Source organism: Malaclemys terrapin, chromosome 3 (genome assembly GCF_027887155.1).
Source record: "Malaclemys terrapin pileata isolate rMalTer1 chromosome 3, rMalTer1.hap1, whole genome shotgun sequence".
NCBI classification, from domain to species: Eukaryota; Metazoa; Chordata; order Testudines; family Emydidae; genus Malaclemys; species Malaclemys terrapin.
In genome coordinates this window covers 101,949,973-101,974,753 of record NC_071507.1, presented here as the reverse complement: position 1 = coordinate 101,974,753, position 24,781 = coordinate 101,949,973, and the positions used below count along the sequence as shown (strand labels likewise).

Here is a 24,781-nt window from a genome sequence, read left to right as displayed (position 1 = left end):
TAAACATTTTTTGCCTTAACTTGCCTGCCTGTGAAATGGAGTTAATAATACTGTCAGACCTACATAACAGGGGTGCTGTGAGTCTTAATTAATGTCTGTAACACCCTCAGATGAAACCTAAGATAAAAGTCAAAAATATTGCTATTTTTGTAATGTGTGTCAAATATTGGTCACTGATTGTGGCAGGATATCAGAACTGATGAACTAATGGTGTGATCCAGTCTCCTGTAGGGTATACATGACCTATGTTTAAAATGATAAAATTATCCATGGATTTTATATTAAGCTTAGCATTGCCAGTATCTCATTAAATGCTTCAGATTGACCTGGTCCATGGGCACTATGGCAGCAAGCTAGACTGAGTGCAGAAGGGGAGTTCTTCTTTGGGTGATTGCTCATTTCGATTCCAGTTAGGTGCGCGCACGCTGTGTGCACTATCATCGGAAAGTTTTTCCCCTAGCAGCACCCGTGAGATCGACTGTGGAGCCCCCTGGAGTGACACCTTCCAACCCTGCCAACCTCAGTTCCTTCTTACCACCAGTGATGGTTGTTGGAACCACGTTGACTTGCTTTGCAAGTTCTCCTTGTTTTCCCCAGTTTTCAGTTTAGTTTTGTTTACAGTTATTCCTAGCCTCGTTAAGTTTAGTTTTAGTGTTTTCGGTTGTTATAGCAGATAGCTGTTGGGAGTGGGGGGGAGGGTGTCTTCCCCTTCACCCCGACTGCGTTCCTTGTTGAGACTCGGGGTATGCCAAAGTCCGAAGGATTCGAACCCTGCACGTTCTGCAGCAAGCCCATGCCAATGGGCGACCTCCATGACACTTGCTTAAAGTGTCTGGGGGAAGCACACCAAGCGGACAAGTGGAGCATTTGTAAAGGGTTTTTCCCCAGAACAAAAAAGGAGTGAGACTTTCACTTCAAGCAGTTCCTTATGGATGCAGCACTTAGACCGCAACCTACATCAGCACAGCAAGACCCGGCATCAAGCTCATTGGTGCACAGCACCCCAGCGGCAGTGGTAGAAGTGGCACCGCCGAAGGACTCAGTGAGAGACCTGCGGTGACATCGAAACCGGCAGGATCGACCTGGCACCAGTCCCATTCCCCAACACAAAAGTGGCGGAAGCAGAGAAGGAGTGGATCTCCGACTCCGAGACCCACCCCTTTGGAGCCGGCCGATGGGGCGCATCCCAGAGAGGAGCACCCAGGGCCAAAGACTTTGGAGCCGGCAACATCGACTTTGGCCCTGCAAGGGGGACCATCGAGTCCAGTGCTGTTGGACTTCCCGAACCAGGTCATTGAGGAGGTGGAATTGCCATCCACCCTGAACACCTTTGAGACCACGAGGAACTGCATTGCCATGAGGGCACCACAGTCCCCGGTCCTTTGAGCCAAGCCTCCGGTACCACAACGTGTGGCAATGTCTTGAGACAAACCAGCAATGCTTCATCCCTCAGCACTGCTGGTGGAGTCCTGGCACCACTCACACCCGCGGCACTGGTCACACTTGCGGCACCAGTTAGACTCGCGACACCGCTTCAGGTCGCGATGCCAATCATCACAGCGATCCCATCGTGTAGCAGGTCCCGTTCCCAGCACTGATTATCCCGGCACCGGTCAGCGTCCCCGCACAGGCCCCGATCTCAGCACAGCTCCTCAGTCCAGCTCTGCTCGGCACTGCCCTGGCCTTCGCGGTCCTACTCCCTGTCTTCGGATTCCGAGACGGAGTCTAGATACTCAGAGCAGGGCTGGCACCAGTCAGGCTGTGGAAGGCCTAAGGTGGGGGAAGGACCATGGCCTGCGCAGTGGCAGAGACCAGCGCAGTGGCCATTTTGGACCCTGTGGGTGTACCACCAGGTCCAGGGCGCCCAATCCAAAGGTTCCCGTTTGGCAGCATCTGAACCACAGGTACCAGAGGCATCAGCTAGTTGCCCCACCCCTAGGGGTGCCGAGGAGGTACCGGTCACACTACCTCCCCTGGAACCAACCCCAGCTCCTGAGCCTGATCCAGGTGTGGATGGTCCCGACAAAGAGGCGGGACAGGAGGCCCCTGGAGACCAAGAGTGTCAGGAGGACTCTATTCCCCCATTAGCCTCATAATCCTCCTCCCTGGATGAGGCATTGCAGGCACCTCCGTCTCTGGACCACCCCCCATAGACAGCCGTGCCCACCAGGACCTCCTTCACAGGGTGGTGTGAAATGCAGGCCGAGGAGGAGATAGAATCAGAGGACCCGATGGTCGACATCCTGGCCCCGGAAGGCCCATCATGGGTGGCTCTATCCCTCATCAAGGCTATACGTGTCAGTGCTAAGACCATTTGGCAGACCGCGGCCTCCATCCCTCCCATCGCAAAGGGTATGGAAAGGAAGTATTTCGTACCATCTAAGGGGTACGAATACCTCTTCACACACCCACAGCCTTGCTCATTGGTGGTGGCTGCAGTGAATGAAAAGGAGAGGCAGGGATAACAAGCCCCAGTGCCTAAGTCCAAGGACGCCAAGCGCCTAGATTTATTTGGGCACAAAGTGTATTCCACGGGGGGTTTACAACTCAGGATCGCCAACCAGCAGGCAATTCAGAGTAGATACAGCTTCAACTTCTGGAACTCGATGATCAAGTTTAAGGAGATGGTGCCAACTGAGTCCAGCGAGGAGTTTGGAGCAATAGTGGAGGAGGGCAAGATGGTGGCACGGACCTCTTTACAGGCCTCACTGGGTGCTGTGGACTCAGCGTCGCGCACCTTGTCCTCCAGTATCGCCGTGATCGCCAAGGTTCAACAGACCATGCAGGACCTGCCTTTTGATGGAGCAGACTGACTCTCGGCTGCATAGGCTAAAAGACTCAAGGGCTACCGTGAAATCCTTGGGTATGCACACCCCGGCAACCCAACGTAAACATGTCAAGCCTCAGCAGCAATGGGCAGGAATGGCAGATGCAAGTCTTCCCACCCCCCGAACCCGGCAGGGCCAGGGCCCTATTAAACCATCGTCAGGTTCAAAGCAGGCCTTTTGAAGGTTCGCCCGAGGATGGCGAACCAGCCACAATTCCAGATTCTTGAATCATCTGTCCCACTTCTACCGTGCTTGGTCCCAAATAACTTCAGACCACTGGGTTCTCCATATGGTAGAAGTAGGATATTCTCTCCAATTCTGCTCTTACCCTCCCTCTCACCCCCCTTCCCCGTTCCTCTTCAGGGACCCTTCTCACAAGCAACTCCTTATCCAGGAGGTGTGGGCGCTCTTCGCAATGGGAGCGGTGGAGGAGGTACCTCAGGGGCAAGGAATTCTATTCCTGCTATTTCCTAATCCCCAAAGCTAAAGGGGGTCTCAGACCCATTCTAGACCTGCAAGAACTCAACAAGTTCAGGGTAAAGTTGAAGTTCCGTATGGTATCCCTCCTCTGGATCCGGGAGACTGGTACGCCGCCCTCCACATGAGACGTGTACTTTCACATAGCTATTTGGCCTGCACACAGATGATTCCTACGGTTTGTGGTCGACCACAAACATTAGAAATTACAGTCCTTCCATTTGGCCTCTCAACAGCCCACCGAGTGTTCACCAAGTGCATGTTGGTCGTAGCCGCTTTTCTCCTCTGAAGGCAGGTGCAGGTATACCCCAACCTCGACGACTGGCTGCTCAGGGGCTGCACCGGGGGCAGGTGGAGTCTCAAGTCCAATTGGTCAGATCCACATTCGGGAGACTGGGTCTCCTGCTCAACTGGAACAAGTCAACCTTGTTACCGATCCAAAGAATAGAGTTCATCGGGGTGGTGTTGGACTCGGTTCAGGCAAGAGCGTTTTTCCCAGGGTCCCGATTCCAGGCCATGATGGACATCATTCAGGGCCTCAGGCAATACCCGACCACCACTGCAAGGGGATGCCTGAGTCTCCTCGGTCATATGGCAGCCTGCACTTACATAACTCGGCATGCCAGACTGAGGCTCAGGCCTCTACAGGCATGGCTCGCTTCAGCCTATCGCCTGGGATGCAACAGCCTGAATTCAGTGGTCACAATGTCAGGGCAGGTGCTTGAGTCCTTTCAGTGGTGGCTCAACCCTCAGTCAGTGTGTGAAGGAGTCCCCTTCAACAGTCCTCAGCCCTCCTTGTCCCTGGTAACGGATGTGTCAGCTATGGGATAGGGAGCACATTTGGGAAACCTCCAAATGCACGGCCCTTGGTTGCAGGATTAACTTGCCCTCCATATCAATATCAAGTTGCTGAGGGCAGTGCAATTAGCATGCCAGACCTTTCAGGCCTGACTACGAGGTTAGTGCGTAGCAGTTCTGATGGACAACACCATGGCCATGTTTTACATCAACAAGCAGGGTGGAGCCCAGTCCTCTCCCCTATGTCAGGAAACCCTCCGGCTGTGGGAGTTCTGCATAGCCCACTCCATTCACCTGGAAGTGTCCTATCTACTAGGAGTTCAGAATGCACTGGCGAACCACCTCAGCAGGTCCTTCCGCAGTCATGAATGGTCCATCTGGCTGGATCTCATACACTCCATCTTCCAGAGGTGGGTGTTTCCCCAAGTCGATCTGTTTGCCACCCAGAGCAACAGAAAGTGCCCAATGTTCTGCTCCTTCCAGAGACACAGCGCAGGCTCAAACACAGACGCATTCCTGCTACCCCAGGGAAGCCGCCTGCTCTACGCCGTCCCCATTACCTCTTGTGCACAAGGTCCTGCTCAAGGTCTGCAGGGACAGGGCAGAAGTAATTCTGGTGGCACCAGCGTGGCCTCAACAACATTGATACACCACACTCCTGGAGCTGTCAGCGGTTGCCCTGATCACTTTGCCTCCTCTCCCCGACCTGATCACTCAGGACCACGGTCGCCTTCATCACCCCGACCTGCAGTCCCTCCACCTCACAGCATGGTAGCTTCATGGCTGAACCTCATGGAGCTTCTGTGCTCAGAACAGGTAACGGAGGTCCTTCTCGGCATCAGAAAGCCTTCCACTAGAGCCACATATCTGGCAAAGTGGAAAAGATTTACTTGTTGGTGTGACCACCGTTGTACACCCCTTGTTCAGTCACCTGTATCTCTCATCTTAGAGTACCTTCTGCACCTGAAACAGCAAGGCCTGGCAGCGTCCTCCATAAAGGTACATCTCACTGCTATCTCGGCTTTCCACCCAGGAGCATCTGGATGCTCCGTCTTCGCCAACCCTATGGTTGGTCGGTTCCTCAAGGGTCTGGAACAGCTATATCCCCAGATCAGACAGCCTGTTCCTGTGTGGACCTTAACCTGGTCCTCTCCAGGTTAATGGAGGCCCCATTTGAACTGCTTGTAACTTGCTCCCTTCTCTCTCTGTCGTGGAAGGTAGCCTTTCTGGTTGCCATTACATCCGCAAGGAGGGTGTCTGAGTTAAAGGCCCTTACCTCAGACGCACCTTATACGGTTTCCCACAGGGATAAGGTGCAACTCAGACCTCACCTGGCCTTTCTTCTTAAGGTTGTATCACACTTCCACACTACTCAGGACATTTTCCTGCCTGTTTTTTATTGTAAGCCCCATGCCAGTAGCCGTGAGAAGAGGCTGCACTTTGGATGTTCGGCGAGCACTAGCCTTCTACATCGAGCACACCAAGCCATTCAGGAAGTTGAACCAGTTGTTCATAGCGGTGGTAGACCAGATGAAAGGACTTCTGGTCTCATCTCAAAGAATAGCCTCCTGGATCACGTCATGCTTCCACACGTGCTACGAGCTGGCCAAAATACCAGCACACTCCACAAGGGCCCAGGCCTCATCATCAGTGATCCTGGCCCAGGTCTCAATACAAGAAATCTGCAGGGCAGCAACTTGGTCCTTGGTACATACGTTCACATCTCATTACGCCATCATCAGGCATGCCAGAGATGATTCAGCTTCCGGCAGAGCGGTGCTCCAATCAGAGAGTCCGTAACTCCGACTCCACCATCTAGGTAAGGCTTGGGAGTCACCTAATTGGAATCTATATGAACAATCACTCAAAGAAGAAAAAACAGTTACTCATCTTCTTGTAACTGTTGTTCTTAGACATGTGTTGCTCATGTCCATTGCAAACCCACCCACCTTCACCTCTGTCCGAGTAACCGGCAAGAAGGAACTGAGGTGGTGCCGGGTCGGCTGGGTCATATATTGAACACAATGAAGGCGTCAGGGGGCTCCACAGCTGACCCAATGGGTGCTGCTAGGGGAAAAACTTTCAGATGACTGTGCACCCGGAAGAACAACCGTTACGAGAAGATGAGTAACCATTTTTTCTCCCTTATCTGAGGTGGACTAAAATGCAAATTACATCCTTAACTTCCCTTCCTACGAAAATATGTAATTTGTTTAGTAGGACTTTGAGTTTTATCTTGTTATCTTGAACTTTGCCAGTTTTTCATAAACCCTGTATGCAGAGTTCCAGTCTGCTGAGTCACAGCCAAACATGTTTTTGTGGCTTCTGCAAATACAGTATGCAGCGTAGAAAAGTTTTATGAACTATTTATGGGAAGGGTGAAATATGTATCTCCATAAAACTAGTTAGACAAGAAACAGATATTTTTAAGCCACTTTATAAAATTAAGAACTGGAAAATGACATTTTCTGTAAGCCATTTTCTTTTATTTAAACGTAATACTGAGAATTTTCTTTAATACAAAGATTTATTGAGATTTCCATTAGCAAACATGGATAATTCATGTTGGCTGAAAATCTTTTTAAAAACATATTTGTACAAATGCGTATTTATGTGTGTATTCTTTAATCAGAAAATAAGATTGAGAACATTTCGGTAGATGTAAGGCAGAGGAGCTGCAGATGAAGCAGAAGAGGAGAAAGGGATGGAGGAAGAAATGGGTGTATCAGAAGTTAAGAGACAAGGTGATAAAGGTGCAAGTTGCTTACAGTACAAGACCGAAAGGAATCAATGAGGAGGAAACCAGACATTGAAATAAAGAAGTAATGATGGTAAGTCAGCTGGGAAGAGCCACAGAACATGGAACTGATAATCATATGTCCTGTACATTGCTGAGGAGAAAGCTCAAAAGGGAAGTGAGAAATGTTTAAAGTACAGTGTATATTGAAATTTTGCCCTCTACTTTATTCCAGGCCATCATGTATAATTTTGGTTTTATTTGATTTCCTGTGAAGTGTATCATGCAGGGTCATCCTTTGCAAAGAGGTTTGTTTTTTTCTTCCGACTCTCCCTACCTATGCAAAGCTTAAAGAAGCATAACTATGTTTTCCCTATGGTCTAGCAGTCTTCATTTTGTGTTACCTGCCTCCCTGAATTCACAATCACTAATTTCCTCAGAGCTCTTGAGTCTTTTTATTTGGTCTCTGCTCTCTGTCTGCCTCTACTGTGCCCCAGAAAGCACATGGTAGCAGCACTGTGATGGAATGCACCCCTGTATTCACACCCTACATACGATGGTAATAATTTTCATACCAAATATGCCTTGTGACGTATCATTTGAAAACTAATAACTTTCTGGTCAATAATATCATGGTGAAATGTATTTAGCAATATATGTAAAGTTATAAATTGCCCTTGAATGATGTTGGTGGCACATGTTCAAACCCACATAGCCCCACTTAGGCAGAACTGGTCAAGCAGGTCTTAAAGGAATGTGGGTTTACCTCAGTTTACATATAAGTTGTAAACAGGGTCCTCAGACAGCGAGGGAGGGAAGACAGGAGACAAGAAAAATCTGCATTTTTGCAAACAGATGTGAGAAGAAACAGCATAGAACCGCTTAAGCTACTAGACACCATGTTGCCTCCTTTACTGTTTGAATAAACTTGGCTTTGAGGGGTAACCTAGAAGAAAACGCATCTCAAAGGGGGACTGGATTATGAGTGTGTGTGGGGGGAAAAAACACCTCAAGTTCTCTTCCTAGCCATCTCTCTTTTTCATCTAAGAAAACAAAGAGAAACAGCCGTTGGACTTTGGGAGTAGATCCTGGCCTGAGAGTTTGGTCAGCAGTGGTACTGGGAACGTGTTGTAAGGGACTTCAGCTTGAACCAGGTCCAGCTTGTTAAGTTTAGAAAGAATTTGATCTTTATTTTTCTTGTAACCATTTCTGACTTTAATGCCTCATTACTGGTACTGACTTAAAATCTCTCTTTGTGAGTAAATAAATGCGTTTTATTCTTTAATCAAAATTAATCCAGTGTTGTGAATTGTTTGGGTAACACTATTTAAGGTAGCCGACAGTTGTATATTGATCTCCTTAGAGATGGACCTAATATATCTGGACTATCCAGGAGAGGGCTGGACAGTGCAAAACATACATTTGGGGGGGGGAGGGTGAATCCAGGATGGGGGGTGTTTTGAGGTCAGCCTGCAAGTACTGACCAAGACTGCTGGAAGCCAGAGTGTGGCTGGGTTTGCTAACAGGCTGGTGGGGTCAGAGCTGCTGGACCAGGGCTGTAGCTATACCCAGACACTCAGGGTGTGACCTGCATGCTGCTTGGCTATTTGTGAGGAGCCCATGTTGGGAGCTACAGCAGCAAAGCATTGTGAGGCACCCCAAGTTGCAGGGCATTCCAGAATGTCATAAGCACCCAAAACTTTCTAAGGTCATGCATCACTTTTTAAAACAGTATTATTATTACTATTGATTAATTTATATTAGAGTAGCAGCCAGAAACTCCAGCTTAAATCAGAGCCCAGTTGTGCTGGGCACTGTACGTACACGCTGATACACTCTGCTTCAAAGACCTTACAATCTAAATGGACAGACCAGATTAAGGGTGGGAGAAAGGAAGCATCATTATCCCTGTTTTACAGATGGGGAACTGAGGCACAGAGATTGACTTGCATAAGGTGGCATAGGGAGTTTCTGGCAGAGCTGGATATTTCTTCCTCTCCAAAGCAGGCATGGAACACAAACTCATATAGGATAGAGATTCATATGTGACTCAAACTTGGAGAGATTTTGGCAATTCTGTTGGGAGGACAAAGAGACAGTCTCGGGGGGAGAGATGTAATCTTGTGGAGGGAGATGTGGGGGCAGTTGCTCCAGATTCTTCCTCATCCTGCTTACAGTTGGCATTTTTCATTATCTTCGTTTTAGTGGTGTTACTGGAATCTGGTTCAAGGTGCACTGGCTCACCTTCCTAACATAACCCTCTAGATGCTCTTTCAACTTGTTTAGCAGCTACTTCCAAAATATCCCAAATGCACAATTTCGTACATTTTTTTTACCCAGGGTAAATTCCCCAGGGATGCTCCCTCCTCTATTTGGGCTATGGGAGGAGAAAATCTGACTCAAAAACAGAAAGGTGATGTAAGAAGAAACAGTTTGGAAATGCAAACAGTGTCAAAGGGGAAAGTGCTGCTGCTGCTTCTTCCCAGCTGCCTTCAGACTTCCTTTGAAGTAATACTTTTGGTGACCAGGACTCTTAGTTGGGGCACCAAGTAGAAGGGGCAGATATTATGATCAGTTACAGAAACACTAGCATTTTGGTTGCACATTTTTAAAGGGACTGAGAAGCCTCTTTCATGTATTCAAGAGACTCTTTAAGAGGCTTTGTGGAAGTCCAGTTACAGATACTTTAGTTTGTGTGGGACATCAGAAAAGGAAATATAATTTAAATAACTTAAAAGAGGTAGCTTGGGTGAAACATGTTACTCACACACAAGTTATGTAACTGATGGCCATGGAGGGGTTATATTTTCATTACTTCTCAGTATTAATTTGAACGTTGGAAGAAGGATGTGCCTGTTTAGAAGACAAAAAATAATGCAATCTGATACAGACGCCTGCATTTACTTCCTTCAGATGAGAAATTACTGTTTGCTAGCTCTTTTTCAAATCTGATCTCTGCAGCTTAATTGGCAATAATACAAATGTTAACAGCTGTATAAGAGATGTTATTCAGTCCACAACAGTAGCCATGGTTACCTGCATACTTTCATTGCTTTATTAATGTGTAATTCATTTTTTTCTGGAAATACCATTACCATGTAACCTAATACAATACAGCCTCTTAGCGGGTATTACTGTGAAAAGAAGAGCATCTCTCAGTAAACCCGAAAGCTGTTTATATCAAACTGGATTATATACAGAACATACCACCTATATATTATAGATCCCATAAACGCTGTATCATAAGAGAGGGAAAAGAGAATCCTACAAGTTTCAAGTTACATTACTCTAGAACGTTTCACAATAAAGAAGAGACTACTTAATATCTTTTGACATTAAAAAAAAAAAAGGTCTCTGATTTACGCTGGTGGGTGTAGCTGATCTTGTGGTCAGAATGCCCTTTCTCTCTGCTTCCTGCATCCAGGTAGTGCTCTGAAAATTGCACTACTGGTGAATCTCAATGAAAATAATTAGCCAGATCTAGCTCCCTGCTCAGTCCTTTTACTGCCAGTCTGGTAGCACAAACTGGAGGGAGAACGGACTTAAATAGATAGCTGGGGACTCTGCTGATTTGGGAAATCCCAGGATAGGATCACCAGTTCCTGCCCCACCTCAGCCCAACACAGGTGTCCGCTGGGGTTTGGGGTATGTGACTGGAATGCAGTCCTGGGCCAACAGATTGGAATCTATGGAGCAGTTACTGCCAACATCCTTAAAGTTACTCTAATTTGTGCTAGGGGACAAACTCTCGCCCATCTGCCCCCACCCAGAGGGATGGAAAGGTGATATAAAGTTACATAAGCCCTCTGCTCCTTGGCCTCTCACCCTCCGCCCCACCCCAGTATGCTGAGCATAGGTGAGGTGCACCCGATTTTTTTCCAGATTAATGGAAAGCAAATAATTCACTGCACCAGATTTTCCAACTCCACACTAGTTTAGCTAATAAAGAGAAAAATAAATAATATTTCCACTTCAGAATATCAGTGTTTTGCAAATATTAATGCATTCAACTTTACAAGAACACTGAAGTCCATATACTCAGGATTTAGGTTTGTTTGTTTTAGTGGGATGGAGTGAAATTCATCCTGAACGCATAACCACTGTAAATCAATTTAAAATAACAAAGAAATAGCACCCAAAGAGTGTGGATGAGTGTTTTGTTTCTACGGGATTGTTTGATCTGACTTCTTTCAATACAAGGTTTCTTTATACTGTTTCTACTCTGTTCCATAGCATGACATAGCACACTTTGCATGTCTAACAGCATTTAATTGAATGTGTATATAAACTGCATTTTAAAATACTGTTACTTGACATTTGTGTGTTTACAATGAAATCAGGGTATTGATTGGCTTGAAATAAAGACCAAATATTGCAATATTTAAATATGACATTGAAAAATTACTAGTATTGCCCGATAAAACCATGTTGAAAAGAATGATAAAGCTGTGATGAGCCAGACCCATTTTCAGTGCATCTCCGAGAACAAGAAGTAAGATGGCATTAAGATTAAAAGTTCCATAGCAAAGCCGGCTGTTGCCACAGTCTGGCTTCTGTTGCTGCTCCAGTGCTGCCACGTTGGAACTATTTATAGACATTAGCCCATATCTCTCCATGTGCACAGACATACTACTCTCTCAGAAGTTGCGTTTCTAAAGAAGTGACGTCTGTTTTATTTTCCGGTCCTTCACAGGGTAGTTTGTTCTGTACCATGCAAAGGGGGTGAAGCTTGACACATCAAAAATCTACACCCTGTACATTCTCTTGCTTTGTATTTTTCTATTGTTTATGTAAAATGAACTCCTTAATTTCTGTTTGTGTACTCTCCATATGCAAGACATCGAGCTTAATTTAGCCCTGGGATATGCTGGCTTCAACCAGTTTGAGCTTAGGGCTGCTTTCAGCAGAAAATCTGGTGGGAGGAGATGATCGGGAGGGGTGGTGCCAAGAGCCTGCAAACCCCACTTCTCTGAGGAGCCAGCCGCATAGCCTCTGACTAGGGAAGAGGCATGGCCAGGAGACCCAAAGGATGCATTGATTTATCAAATCTCCCAGTGAGTCTCTGGCCAGGAGGCTCCCATGGAACATCAGTCAGAATTTAAACCTGCCCTCCCTGCAGTTACTGGTAGTGCACACACTGTCCTACTGGGGGAGTATTCGGACCCAGAAGCACAGCTGCTCCTGATTTTTCACCTACTGTGCCAGCAGAATTGAGACAATAGCCGATGATTTCCCAACTAAAATACCAGTTACAGATTTCACTCTTCACAATGGACAAGAGTGTTGTTTGTAACCCATGCCTCTGAGGGAATTTATTGGTAGTACTCCTGCTGGAGAGCTATGGTTTGGGGAGGAATGGAGAAGCTACAGAGTTTTGTATAATCTGTTAACTAATTTCTCATTCGGAATGATAGGTCTGTTCTAAAATGTATCATGTCAGCACCTCGATTTTTCATTTAACTTGAGATAAAAATTGCAGGAGTTTTTTCAATTTCTGTTAAATTTAGAACTTCAGGGAAGCTGGAGTTGTTTCATTTGTGGGTATGAATGAGACTAATTTTTAATCAACTATATCCAATTATAAGTGATGAGGGTATTTCCCTCTCCCCTTCCCCCCATTTTCCGATTTCTCACAACTATAAACATCCCTCATTTCCTTTCACACGTAGCTGCTGTGATTTTTACTGATCAATTAACTTTGGCATTAAAAATTAACAGAATGAAATAGACTAAAGAGGAAAATAAGAGCATAGTAGCGGTACCTGATTTCTGTAGTTGCAGAAATTAAAACTCACTATAGAAATATGCTTAACAAGAATAAGAAAAATTGAAAGACTTAACACATATGTTAACAGGTAAACTAGTGATTGGAAAAATGGACCAAGGGGGCTAAAGTGATTGAAAACAAAGCATGGATATACCTTATACAAGAGTATGGATTTTTACTGAATACTGTAACTAGTATTGTCTAAGTTCAACAGTGTTCCCTTATGTATATCTGAAACCCTCCCTTGTTCAAGATATTTGTATTGTGTACAAATCTATTTACCTTTAATTTAAAAAAAGTAGTAATTAAAGAGCCTATTAGTGTAGTTACAAAGGCCTGATCCTGCAGCCTAATTCACGGTACAGTGACTTTAGTGAGATACCCAGATGCATTGCATTCCGAGGGAATGTGGATCAACTTGCAAGACTGGGACTGTTTGATTCTAAACATGATTTCTCAATTTCTGTAAAATAGGAAATATCCTTACTACCAATATAGTAGTAATTTGGACAGGGAGAAGGGTATGGGTCACTAGAAGAACTCTTGCTTTGGTTTTATTACAGTGGACTAGAATTTGGACTGTCCGCTTGTGACAGTCCAAAAATATATGAAGATGGTTCCCTACACCTCAGAATTCCCCCTGGCATCTTCTGAATTATGTTTTTAAAAAAAAAAAAAAGACTGACATGCAAAACTGTCTAATAATTTTCCATTTGCATTCTCTCCAAAACAGTACTACAGCTTTTCTCAATAAAAAATTAAACATATTTTCTGAGGAATCACAGAAGGTTTCCCTCTGGTTGTAAAAGAAAGTTTTGATTGGGGCTCTGTGTGTGTGTTTGTGTGTGTGTGCGTGGGTTTATACTAGCAATAAAAAGATCTTTTAATCACCTTCATCCTTCCTGGACCCAAATACAGGATATGATGTACAGTAGGCCAAAGACAAAATATGAGGACAGCAAGAAAAATAATTTTGAGATGTAGGATCAGATTCCTGAGCATAAATAACATTTTCTCTAACCTTCATTTCATACTTTCACACTACTGATGACAGTAATTTTAATAATAGTAGTGGGAGAACACCAGGTAAATGTCTGGAGTGAATTTTTTCTTATAATGAGGTGTCTCTTCCTAACTTACATTGGCATGGACGATATTAAGGAACAAAGCAGAACATATTTGTTGACTCTTTCTACTGAGCTGACGGTTGACACTTGGCAGTGAATCCTGCTTATCAAATCTCAGGCCTGGTTTGGGCAGCCTTTGAACTGGCTATAGTATTTCAGTCTAATCAATAAAACTATGGTCCCAACTCTGGGTGGTACTGAGCATCCTCAATTCATGTTGAAAAGCACTTCACAGAATTGGGCCTAAAAAGGAGAAGGGCAGGACATAGGGAAACGAACTGGGAACTCTGTTGGCAGTCTCAGCAGAGAGGCCAAGAATTAAATTGTTGGAAAAACTGACTGGTAGATCTTCAGTTGCTGTAAATTGTCAGAGCTCCGTTGACTGCAGTGGAGCTATGACAGTTTACACCACCTGAGGCCTAGAGGTGATCCCTCCAGTGTATGGTTGAGACAAATTGTATACTAGCACTGTTCACGTTGTTATTATTCTGTGGATACTTCACTCCCCTGGGCTATTAATCGGGCACTTTTCACCAGTCCTAATATGACTTTCAAAAGGGAAATATTTACCATTTTAAAACTGTCTCGGTTATTTCATTTCATTTTCTTCCTGTTGTTTCCTTTTTCAGATTACAAACCTTTCCCTTCCTGTATTCTTCTAAGAACAACTTGAATATTCATCAAAAGATAGTTCTACGAAGAGTTTTTGTATCAGATTTGCCCTGAGATGAACCTAGATTTGGGCCTTGCGCTGGAAGGAACACTATTAGTGTTTTAGTTTTATTACCCAAGCCTTGGTTATTTATCTTCCACGTCAGCATCTCAAAAACATGTACCCAACCTCCATTCCCTCCTCCCCCTCTCTGTTTTTCTGGCTGCTTCTTTCTTGTAGTTGCAAGAAAAAAAAATAATTCTCCTCCTCCTGGAATATCTCTTTCCCTGAAGATTTGAGGCAACACATTTATTTTCTGCTAATGGAATTCTTTCCATGGCAGCAAATTATGACTTTGCAAAAACAGAGTGTGTTGTAAACTGTCAGTATCCAAGTGAAGTTGCAGCCATACAGAGTCAAGTTTGAGTTTGAGTTTGGGCTCCCACTGTTACCAGCTCACGTGCATGTACACATACTCAACCACTTTTAAATAGAACAGTTGTAGAATAGATGGCCTAGTTAGATTATTTTTAGTTTTTGACCTTCTCAGATATGAACTACAACACATTAAAACGTAATGAGGTGGCACTATTCTTTATTTCATAGGACAGGTCCAAGGTGAAATATCAACATGAGGGGGGAGGAAGAATAAAGACTGATACACTATCATTTTTAGTAACAAATGGCCAGTTCCTTTTGGTAACTCTAATTTTACATGAGTCTGATAGGGCATACCTACTGCACACTCAGAATATGTGGGAAAGGGTTAGCAGCGACAGATGGGAAAAGGGTAAGGACCAACCCAGATAAATTATCAGATATGATGACTGGAGAGAGAGATTCCTGCTGGGAGTCACATAAGAGAAAGATGCAAAGAGAAGGCCCCTGGGTTGTGAGCCTGAGTGCAATAAAATCCCTCTCCTTCCTGCTATTATCATAGCAGGGGCAAATGCTGAACCTGCTTGGAACAACTAACTAAGAGTTGTGATAGAGTCGCCATCTCTGGAAAAGTTTAAATCAAGATGGGAGGTTTTTCTAAAAGCTATGCTCTAGTCCAGACAGGAATTAAACCAGGGAAGTCTTATGGCCTGTGTTATAGAGGAGATCAGACTAGATGATCACAGTGGTCCCTTCTGACATTATTTATGAATGTTTGAACCTCGCTGACGAGAAGTGCTGGGAGGGAATTGGTGAGCTTATCTCCTGGTTACCCAGGGAGAGCTGGGATGACCCGGTTAGATCTGAGTCAGGGACTGTATTAACTGTTGTTAGCACATGAAGAAAGCCCACCTTAACCCTCCAGACTCAAAAACCCTCATTTACTGTGGGTCTGTGCTGGGCTTGAAAGAAGCAGGAGCTTCATTTTGTGTTGGTCCACAATAAAGTCTTGGAAGGCATTTTGAATGCTGATCCAGCGGCTTCCTTCTTTATTAAGTTTTGGGAACCTACGGGCTCTGTAAGAGAGACTAGCTGTTTGGGCTGCAGCTGGAATCTTGCTACAAGCAAAGCACTCAATGATTAACTTTTATATACATCCCTTCTACCTTTTTCTTTTTCAGACATGTTGAGAGGTGAATTGGGTGATGATATACAGGATCCACTTCATATTCCTTAAATCCATTGACTTATCTGGGTGCCTGGCTAGCTAAACTTAGCCTCCTGGTCTAGAAGCCACGTTGGAGTACTGTTACCAGTCCAGCTACAAGTTCAAAGCAAATGAATATGGAACCAACATAGTCAAACAGCCTAACCTTCCTAAGAAACAGCAAACCCACAGAAAATTACACTTGAAAGATATTTTTCATTGAAGTGCATGCGGGGGTATTCTTGACACGTTCCAATGTGCTCCTCAAGCATCCTTGTGTTCCTCAAGGAAAGTCCTGCCACCTTTTTCATGACCCATGATAAACCCCTGTGAATAAAGATTATTGGAAAGTCTCCATTGGGCAATGCCTATGCTGTTTCTTTAGATGTGATACTGCCCATAAAACAGCAATGAGAGTAGTCTGCTTTTCTGAGTATCATCAATGCATGCTGAAAACACAAGGGAACTTTTTTAAACTCCAGAGGGTTCAAGATGATGGTAAAGCTCAAAATTAAGAGGAATATTTTCAACCTGAACATTTGAATTTGGCAATCGGTTTGCCATTTTAATAGTATTAGTCTAGTTAGCTAGCTATACTTTAGCTACAGTATCTGAAATAAAGATTTGTTAACTGATTTGTTCCCCTCCTACGTATTCTCTTTCTGTTACTTTTGCTGAATGTTGTGCTGCTTTCAAGGAATTTTCCTCCCCAAAGCCAGTTACACTGAGTATAGTGCCACCAGGAATCCTTTCTCTATTGTATGTCCAAGGGCACCAGGGTACAGCTTATTCATCATTCCATCACATCCATCTTCCAATGACTGAACTTTGTCAATGCATTGAGCAGAAGCATTTTAAAACAAAAAAGCCAGTGTGATCAAAGCCAAATAGGCACATATGTATTTTCTATTTAAAGACAAAAGGCAAAATGTTATGACTGTTTTCATTTTCATACTTTGCTATAGTAAGGTAAAAAGCCATGTGAGGTATGTTATAAGATTGACCATAAGCATTTATCTCATCTGCCACATGTATTAGTAGAGTATTCCTGTACCTAGGCTCCCACACCTGGTGGAAAGCCTAGATTAACCCAGGGTATATAATGCAGGTATTAGTACATGCTAGGTATCTTTCTTTTAGACCCTGGTCCTGTTCTCCATTATTCTTATTAGCATCACCAGCCCCAAGCATTTAAATAAATGAGTTTGGTCCCAAACATCATGACACAGTTAAAAATAATAATTTGTAGAGATTCTTTTTATTTGCCTCTTGGTGTCATAGTCCATTGGGTTCACTTTTTTCAAGCTATTCTCCACAACCATTAGGGCTAGAAATTTATTGTGTTTTTTGTTCATTATTATACTGAGAGCTTAACCAGACCTGTAAATGTCAGTGTCCTATACTGGAATAAGTACCAGCGAACAGAGTACTTTTTTTCCAGTCTTTTGCATTCAGTACATTATTATGTATGATTTATTGTTTGTGCTACTGTAGTTGTGGAACCAAAACCCTGTTGTGCTAGGTGCAGTAGAAACACAGAGCAGAAAGACAGTCCCTGCTCCAGAGAGCTTACAGTCTATGGCTACATCTACACTACAGGGGGGAGTCGATTTAAGATACGCAAATTCAGCTACGTGAATAGCGTAGCTGAATTCGACGTATCGCAGCCGACTTACCCCGCTGTGAGGACGGTGGCAAAATCAACCTCTGCAGCTTCCCGTCGACGGCGCTTGCTCCCACCTCCGCTGGTGGAGTAAGAGCGTCGATTCGGGAATCGATTGTCGCGTCCCGTTGGGACGCAATAAATTGATCCCCGAGAGGTCGATTTCTACCCGCCAATTCAGGCGGGTAGTGTAGGCCCAGCCTAAGACAAGAGACAACAGATGGATACAGATAGATGGGGGAATACAAGAAAACTATGAGACACCCTTGGTCAGCATGACAGACAGTGGTCTTGGCACACAAGCAGCCTTGCCATTGTCAAGTTTTCTGTAGGTCTCGTGGAGAAGGGGAGTTTGAAGGTAAATAATGAAAGAGTTTAGTGGTGTTTACAGCGAGTTCCTCCAAGCATGTGCTGCAGCCTGAGAAAAAGCACAGAGGTGTTTGAAAATTCAGCAAGTGGCAGATGGGGGCTGACATCACAGTTTTATGTGCTACTGTAGAACTAGAGATACTAGAGATGAAATAGACTTACTGCTTATTTAGTCCCTTTCCTGCCAAGGATGGGATTGTTCCTTGTAGTCTAGTCCTAATAGAACTCCCTGACAGGAATTTTTTTCCTGGCACTTAGCTTAAATTTATCATTTCCTAATTTCAGCCAGTTTTCCTTATCTGTACTCATCTATGGTCCTAAATTTCTCTATGTTCCTGCTTTTGACACCCTTCCAAAAAAATTTTAAAAACTGCTTAGCCAAGCTGTATCTATTTTGTTTCTTTAGTCCTTCCTCCTAGTTTAATTTCTTCAGCGCACTGATTCTATGGACTAATTGTCCCAAGTGAAGTGAATATGTGAGTTATGCTTTTTGTAGTTTTTCTCAAGTACTTCCACATATTGTGAACTCAGTCCTATGACATGAGTTGTGCTTGGAAAGCATACTTCCCTAGGGAGGGGGATCTGCCTTTTTGCTCAAGTTACTTGCATTGTGCTGTTCTGGGCATGCTGAGCAACTTCGAGTTGTTTTAAGATGAATTTACTCAGGTCTATATACTAGATAAGGCAGATTAGAAGGTTAAAGAAGTAATAGCACCAGTGCCTCTCGCTTGCCCTTTCTTGCCATGTCTGATGCATTGTCACTGACTTTGGTCTGAGAAACAAAAATCTAAAAAATTTCAGTTTGGAAACAGCTAAATGTTTTGTTTTGAGTCAGTTTAACATTAAACTGCATTTCCCTGTTGTGATCGTTTGCCTTATGGGAACAAGTTTCAGAGTGGTAGCCATGTTAGTCTGTATCAGCAAAAACAACGAGGAGTATTTGTGGCACCTTAGAGACTAACAAATTTATTTGGGCATAAGCTTTCATGGGCTAAAACCCACTTCATCAAATGCATGGAGTGGAAAATATAGTAGGAAGATATATATTACAGTACATGAAAAAATGGGAGTCGCCTTACCAAGGTGGGGGGGGTCAGTTCTAACGAGACAATTCAATTAAAGGGGCTGTTATCAACAGGACAAAAAATCACTTTTGTAGTGGTAATCGGTGGCTCATTTCAAACAGTTGACAAGAAGGTGTGAGTAACAGTAGGAAGAAATTAGCATGGGAAAATTAGCTAGCAATGCCCCTCTGCCATGTACATTGGCCAAACTGGACAGTCTCTACACAAAAGAATAAATGGACACAAATCAGATGTCAAGAATTATAACATTCAAAAACTAGTCAGAAAACACTTCAACCTCCCTGGACACTCAACAACAGACTTAAAAGTGGCAATTCTTCAACAACAAAACTTCAAAAACAAACTCCAGTGAGAAACTGCAGAACTGGAATTAATTTGCAAACTGGACACCATCAAATTAGGCCTGAATAAAGACTGGGAGTGGATGGGTCACTACAAAAACTAAAACCAAATTTCCCCATGCTAATTTCTTCCTACTGTTACTCACACCTTCTTGTCAACTGTTTGAAATGAGCCACCCTGATTACCACTACAAAAGTTATTTTTTTGTCCTGTTGATAATAGACTACTTTAATTGAATTGTGTCGTTAGAACTGACCCCCCACTTGGTAAGGCAACTCCCATCTTTTCATGTACTGTAATATATATCTTCCTACTGTATTTTCCACTCCATGCATCTGATGAAGTGGGTTTTAGCCCACGAAAGCTTATGCCCAAATAAATTTGTTAGTCTCTAAGGTGCCACAAGTACTCCTCGTTCTTTTTGCCTTATGGGAGTTATAGTTCTGATCTGATGTTCCCATTCTCTGCTGTGGACTGGTTCCCATTATGCATCACACCTCTTAGTTTGGGGGGACACTGCGCTGCATCGGGGAAACTGTAGTCCATTCAGCGAGCTCAGCCTGTAGGAGAGAATGAGGGGCATCAGGCGCCCCACACTGCAAATCCCACAAAGCAATGTACCGTAATAGGGAAATGCAGTGTAACATTGAACTGATTCAAACCCAAATACTTTGGGTTTGATTTTCCTACTGGTTTCTGGGTTCAGCTGGTATGTTACTGAGTTTCCTGGGAGCCTTTGTCACCCCCCTTTTCATTTACATGAACGCATACACTTTTTAATACACACCACAGCTTCCAGTTAGTTCCTCACGCAAGAAAAGTGGAAAATGGAGAGGATGATGCTGAATGAGCCAGTCAGAGTAAGTTAACAGATTTGGATTTAAATTTTGGAGGAAGTTAGTTGATGCCCCACATCAGAAAATAACCATTTCTGAGAGGAGGAAGTTTGAAAACTTGGGTAGGTGTAAAACATTGGCAGATTCTTATAGCCCTTTGTAAAATTTCCAATGGCTGGTGTGAGGGAACTCTGCTGGAAAGGTGAGAAGGAGAAAGGATAAGTCTTGTGTGTGTACATGGGAGTGTAGAGGGTGGTCTTCAGTTAAATCACATGGTATGGTGCTCCATAGTGTTCACATATGTAGTAAGGAAGAATAATTCCAGCAACTACAGGAATCACTGGGTGAAATTCTATGGCCTGTGTTTTGTAGAAGGTTAGACTAGATGATCATAAAAGTCCCCTCTGGCCTTAAATCTGTGAAATGTTGGTATTGCAGTCTTGCAGTGGAGGATGCATTGGAGGATAGTTTGATTGTGTAGGTGGCACATAAGTAGCGGTTGGGTATTCCATATGGGAAATGACTGCCTAGGAAGGAGTACTGCAGAAAAGGATCTTGGGGTCATACTGGATCACAAGTGAAATATGAGTCAACAGTGTAACACTGTTGCAAAAAAAAAATAGCAAACATCATTCTGGGCTGTATTAGCCGGCATGTTGTAAGTAAGACACGAGAAGTCATTCTTCCACTCTACTCTGCCCTGATTAGGCCTCAACTGGAGTATTGTGTCCAGTTCTGGGTGCCACTTTTCAGGAAACATGGACAAATTAGAGAAAGTCCAGAGGACTGCAACAAAAATGATTAAAGGTCTAGAAAACATGACCTATGAGGGTATATTGGAAAGGGAAATTTGTTTAGTCTGGAGAAGAGAAGACAGAGGGGACATAACAGTTTTCAAATACATAAAAGGTTGTTACAAGGAGGAGGGAGAAAAATTGTTCTCCTTTACCTCTGAAGATAGGATAAGAAGCAATGGGCTTAAATTGCCCCAAGGGCAGTTTAGGTTGGACATTAGGAAAAACTTCCTGTCAGGGTAGTTAAGCACTGGAATAAATTACACAAGGAGGTTGTGGAATTTCCATCATTGGAGATTTTTAAGAGCAGGTTAGACAAACCCCTGTCAGGGATGGCCTAAATAATACTCAGTCCTGCCTTGAGTGCAGGGGACTGGACTAGATGACCTCTCAAAGTCCCTTCCAGTCCTATGATTCTATGTCTGGTATGGTACAGTGGTGTGGGGATATGATTCACATTGTCTCAGTTTGAAGATGTACCCTGTGCAGGAGTACAGAGTTCTTTTATATTGGGATGAGGGGTTGGATATTTGGGGGCATTGATTCTTCATTAACCTTGGTATCCATTCCGCTGTGTGTGCTATTCCAGCCTGTAACAGACCAGTGTTCCCTGGAGGTCTTGCTTATTAATCTATTTTAAAAACAAGCAGTACAGCCTCTAACTGGAGGGATTTCTCTCCCCAGAGCTCTTGCGGTAAAGTCTAAACAAACAAACTGAAAATGTTTGTAATATCGTTAGAGAATGGCTTGCCCACAGAGCTTCTTCCTGCCAAGTGTTCCTGGTGGGTTACGAGGCTCTCCCCAGAGGTTTGGCAGTTAAAGTCAAATTAAGCAGCATTCTCCCTGTTTCAGGATCTAGCAGCAGTTCCAGTTCCCTCCACACTCTCCTAAGTTACTAGGAAGGAGAGGCTGCTATCTTGCAGCCTCTCCAAGTATGCCTTTCTGTAGAGGTCTACAGCAGACCCTGGGATTTCGTTTTCCAGGATTTGTTCTGGTTATGTTGTAGGGGAGTCTTACCCTGCCCACGCTCAAATCCCTGGTCCCAAGCCTTACACAGAGTCAGTGGCCTGGATACTTTCCCAAACCCCAAACTGCTACTCTGAGACCACTTCCTCTTTCAGGGTAATCAGTTCCTTTGTCCCACAGTTCTGTCTTTTTTTAAGACACTATACCTAGAAAAGAGTAATATTGCCCCAGAGACTTCCCAGCTCAGTTTTAAAGGGCCAGTATACCCTGTTACACACTCTGCTGACAGGAATAAAGACAATTGCCTCTCTATTTCCCCTAAGCAGGGCCGGCTCCAGGCACCAGCTTCTCAAGCAGGTGCTTGGGGCGGCCACTCCGGAGAGGGGCGGCACATCCAGGTATTCGGCGGCAATTTGGCGGATGGTCCTTCACTCCGCCTGGGAGCGAAGGACCTCCCGCCGAATTGCCGCCGCAGATTGCGATCGCGGCTTTTTTTGTTTTGTTTTGTTTTGGCTGCTTGGGGCGGCCAAAACCCTGGAGCCGGCCCTGCCCCTAAGAAAAGGTTTGGATCACTGGGTCAGAGCAGGCAGAGATCTTGTGGCCAGCCAACAGACCACTCCTTACTAGTCTGTTTAGAATGAACATAGAGGCAGGGAATACAGAACTCTGCATTTTCATACGTTCCAATTTTTTTAGTTTGACCTTAAGCAAAAATTGTATGGCTTTCTAAATGCCCCCCAATTTCAATGTTCTTTTACATGTTTCCCTTAAGTTACTGATATGGAATTACAGTCTTAACTCCAGTTAAACAGAAGTTTTTCTTCTGGTTACTTTGGACATTTGTGTTTTAGCTTTTTTTTTTTTTTTAAAGGCCCTACTTTGGGTTTGTAAGTTCTTAGCTACCCAGAAACTTTCACTACAAGCTGAATCAGAAGTAGAATATCTGTCTGTCTGTCTTTCATTCAGTCACACACACATTTCACTCTGCTGATTTATGTTCCGTTAATAAAGTTTTTATATTAAAAAATTGCACTTACATATTTTGAAGAGAAAATGAAGTGTGGTATATTGTGTCTTAAGGAGTTTTAAATCTTTACTGGAATTTAGTGTCCACTGGAATTATGAGTGGCAAATATAAAATCAGTTTGAAGTCAGGAGCAAGAATCTCAGAGGACCACTGGCGAGCTAGGCATCAGCTTCTAGAAAGAATGACTGAGTCAAACTAATTTTGGCACTAGTTTTAGTGTTTAGTCTTTAGATGTTTTTTATTAACCTTCCATACTCTAGATGAGATTAGATGAGCCAATGGGAGGATCTTATTATCAGCAGGGTCTTATGTTTGTTGCTGCAGTAGTCTGTGCAGGATAACTTTGGAAACAACCGTAAGTTATACTTCTGAAAGGGGAAATTGAATTAATTGAGTTTGTCATGTTTGTCTCCTTGGAGTTTTTGTTCAAGTAAGAAGTTCTGAAGATAACGATAAAGAAAAGCCACAGATGCAAAGTAAAAAAAACCCAAAAAACCCCACTATTATTTTATTGTTCAGTTTTATCCCTTCCCCAATGAAATAGCTTATATCAAGTTTCATCTAACTGTATAGATAAAAACGATGTGGGTTCTTGACCTGAGGGTCATGCACAGGTATCAGGGGGTCACAACTACCCTGCCCTTCCCATATTGTTAAGGGGGGTGAAGGGGATTCTTCACTAAATCTGAAAGTGGGTCCTGGGGTGAAAAATAGTGTGAAAAAGGTTGAGAACCACTGATTTAAACCACGAGTTGTAGGAACTATGCCTCAAGGCTATGTCTACACAAGACAGACTTGTGCTAGCTCTGTGGCAGCCAGCATGTTAAAAATAGCAGTGAGGCTGCAGTGACACAGGAATTGTCTTGGGCTAGCGCAGGGCTGGTGCTACCATTTAGGTAAACTAGGCAGTTGCCTAGGGCGCCAAGATTTGGGGGCACCAAAAAGTGGTGCCCCCAATTTTTTTTTACAGCGTTCCTATGCTCCCTCCCCGAGCACGCGGTCGCCGCTCCTCTTCTCCCGCCTCCCAGGCTTGCGGCGCCAATCAGCTGTTTAGCGCTGCAAGCCTGGGAGGGGAGGAGAATTAGAGCCGGGGCGGCGTGCTCGGGGAGGAGGCGGAGCAGAGGTGAGCTAGGGTGAGGAGCTGCCGCACGGCTCCCCAGGGAGGGGAGCTGCCACAGGGGGACACCTCAGGGCGGGGGGGGGAGCTGCCATGGGGAGGGTCCTCAGGGTGGGGGGGCAGGGAGGGGAGCTGCCGCAGGGTTGCAGGGGGAAGGGGGCGTTAGGGGAAAGTTTCGCCTAGGGTGCGAAACTTCCTTGCACCGGCCCTGGCTAGCCGCCTGAGTACATAGCATGAGGTTCGGGTGGGACATTGCCCAGGTAGTTAGCTGATGACACCCTCAATGCCATGTTGACCCCACTGCTATTTTTAGCATGCAAGCTCAAGCACACATCTGTGTACTCATGCTGGGAAAGACCTTCCCAGCTGCTGCATAGACAGAGCCTAAGAGAGACAGCACACAACTTGCAGCCCAGGGAGAGAGACAAAGGTGTCTCTAAGCCACCTTTATGCCCTCAATCCTGGGCTGCTCCAGAGACCCAAGGGGTCCCCGAGGTGAACAGGGCCAGGGCCAGGGCCCCGCATAAGTTTATGGCAGCCTCTCCAGGCTGCCCTATGGGTTGCAACTCTGTCCAAAATTCCAGGAGTGTTACATGATGCCATTCCAGCCC

The 24,781-nt window shown here is 44.5% G+C and overlaps 1 protein-coding gene across 2 annotated transcripts in view; it reads left to right on the top strand.

Annotated features, from left to right (window-relative positions):
* Positions 1–24,781, top strand: part of AIG1 (androgen induced 1) — a 191,201-nt gene that overhangs the window by 86,520 nt on the left and 79,900 nt on the right. Inside the window, exon 4 of one of the 2 annotated variants that reach the window (XM_054024454.1) lies at positions 15,946–16,606. The exons of the other annotated variant lie outside the window; for it this stretch is intronic. Within the exon in view, the coding sequence (XP_053880429.1) occupies positions 15,946–15,954 (9 nt within the window). The 3' untranslated portion in view covers positions 15,955–16,606. Of the gene's footprint in view, positions 1–15,945; positions 16,607–24,781 lie in introns of those variants that run through there. 2 annotated transcript variants of the gene reach the window in all.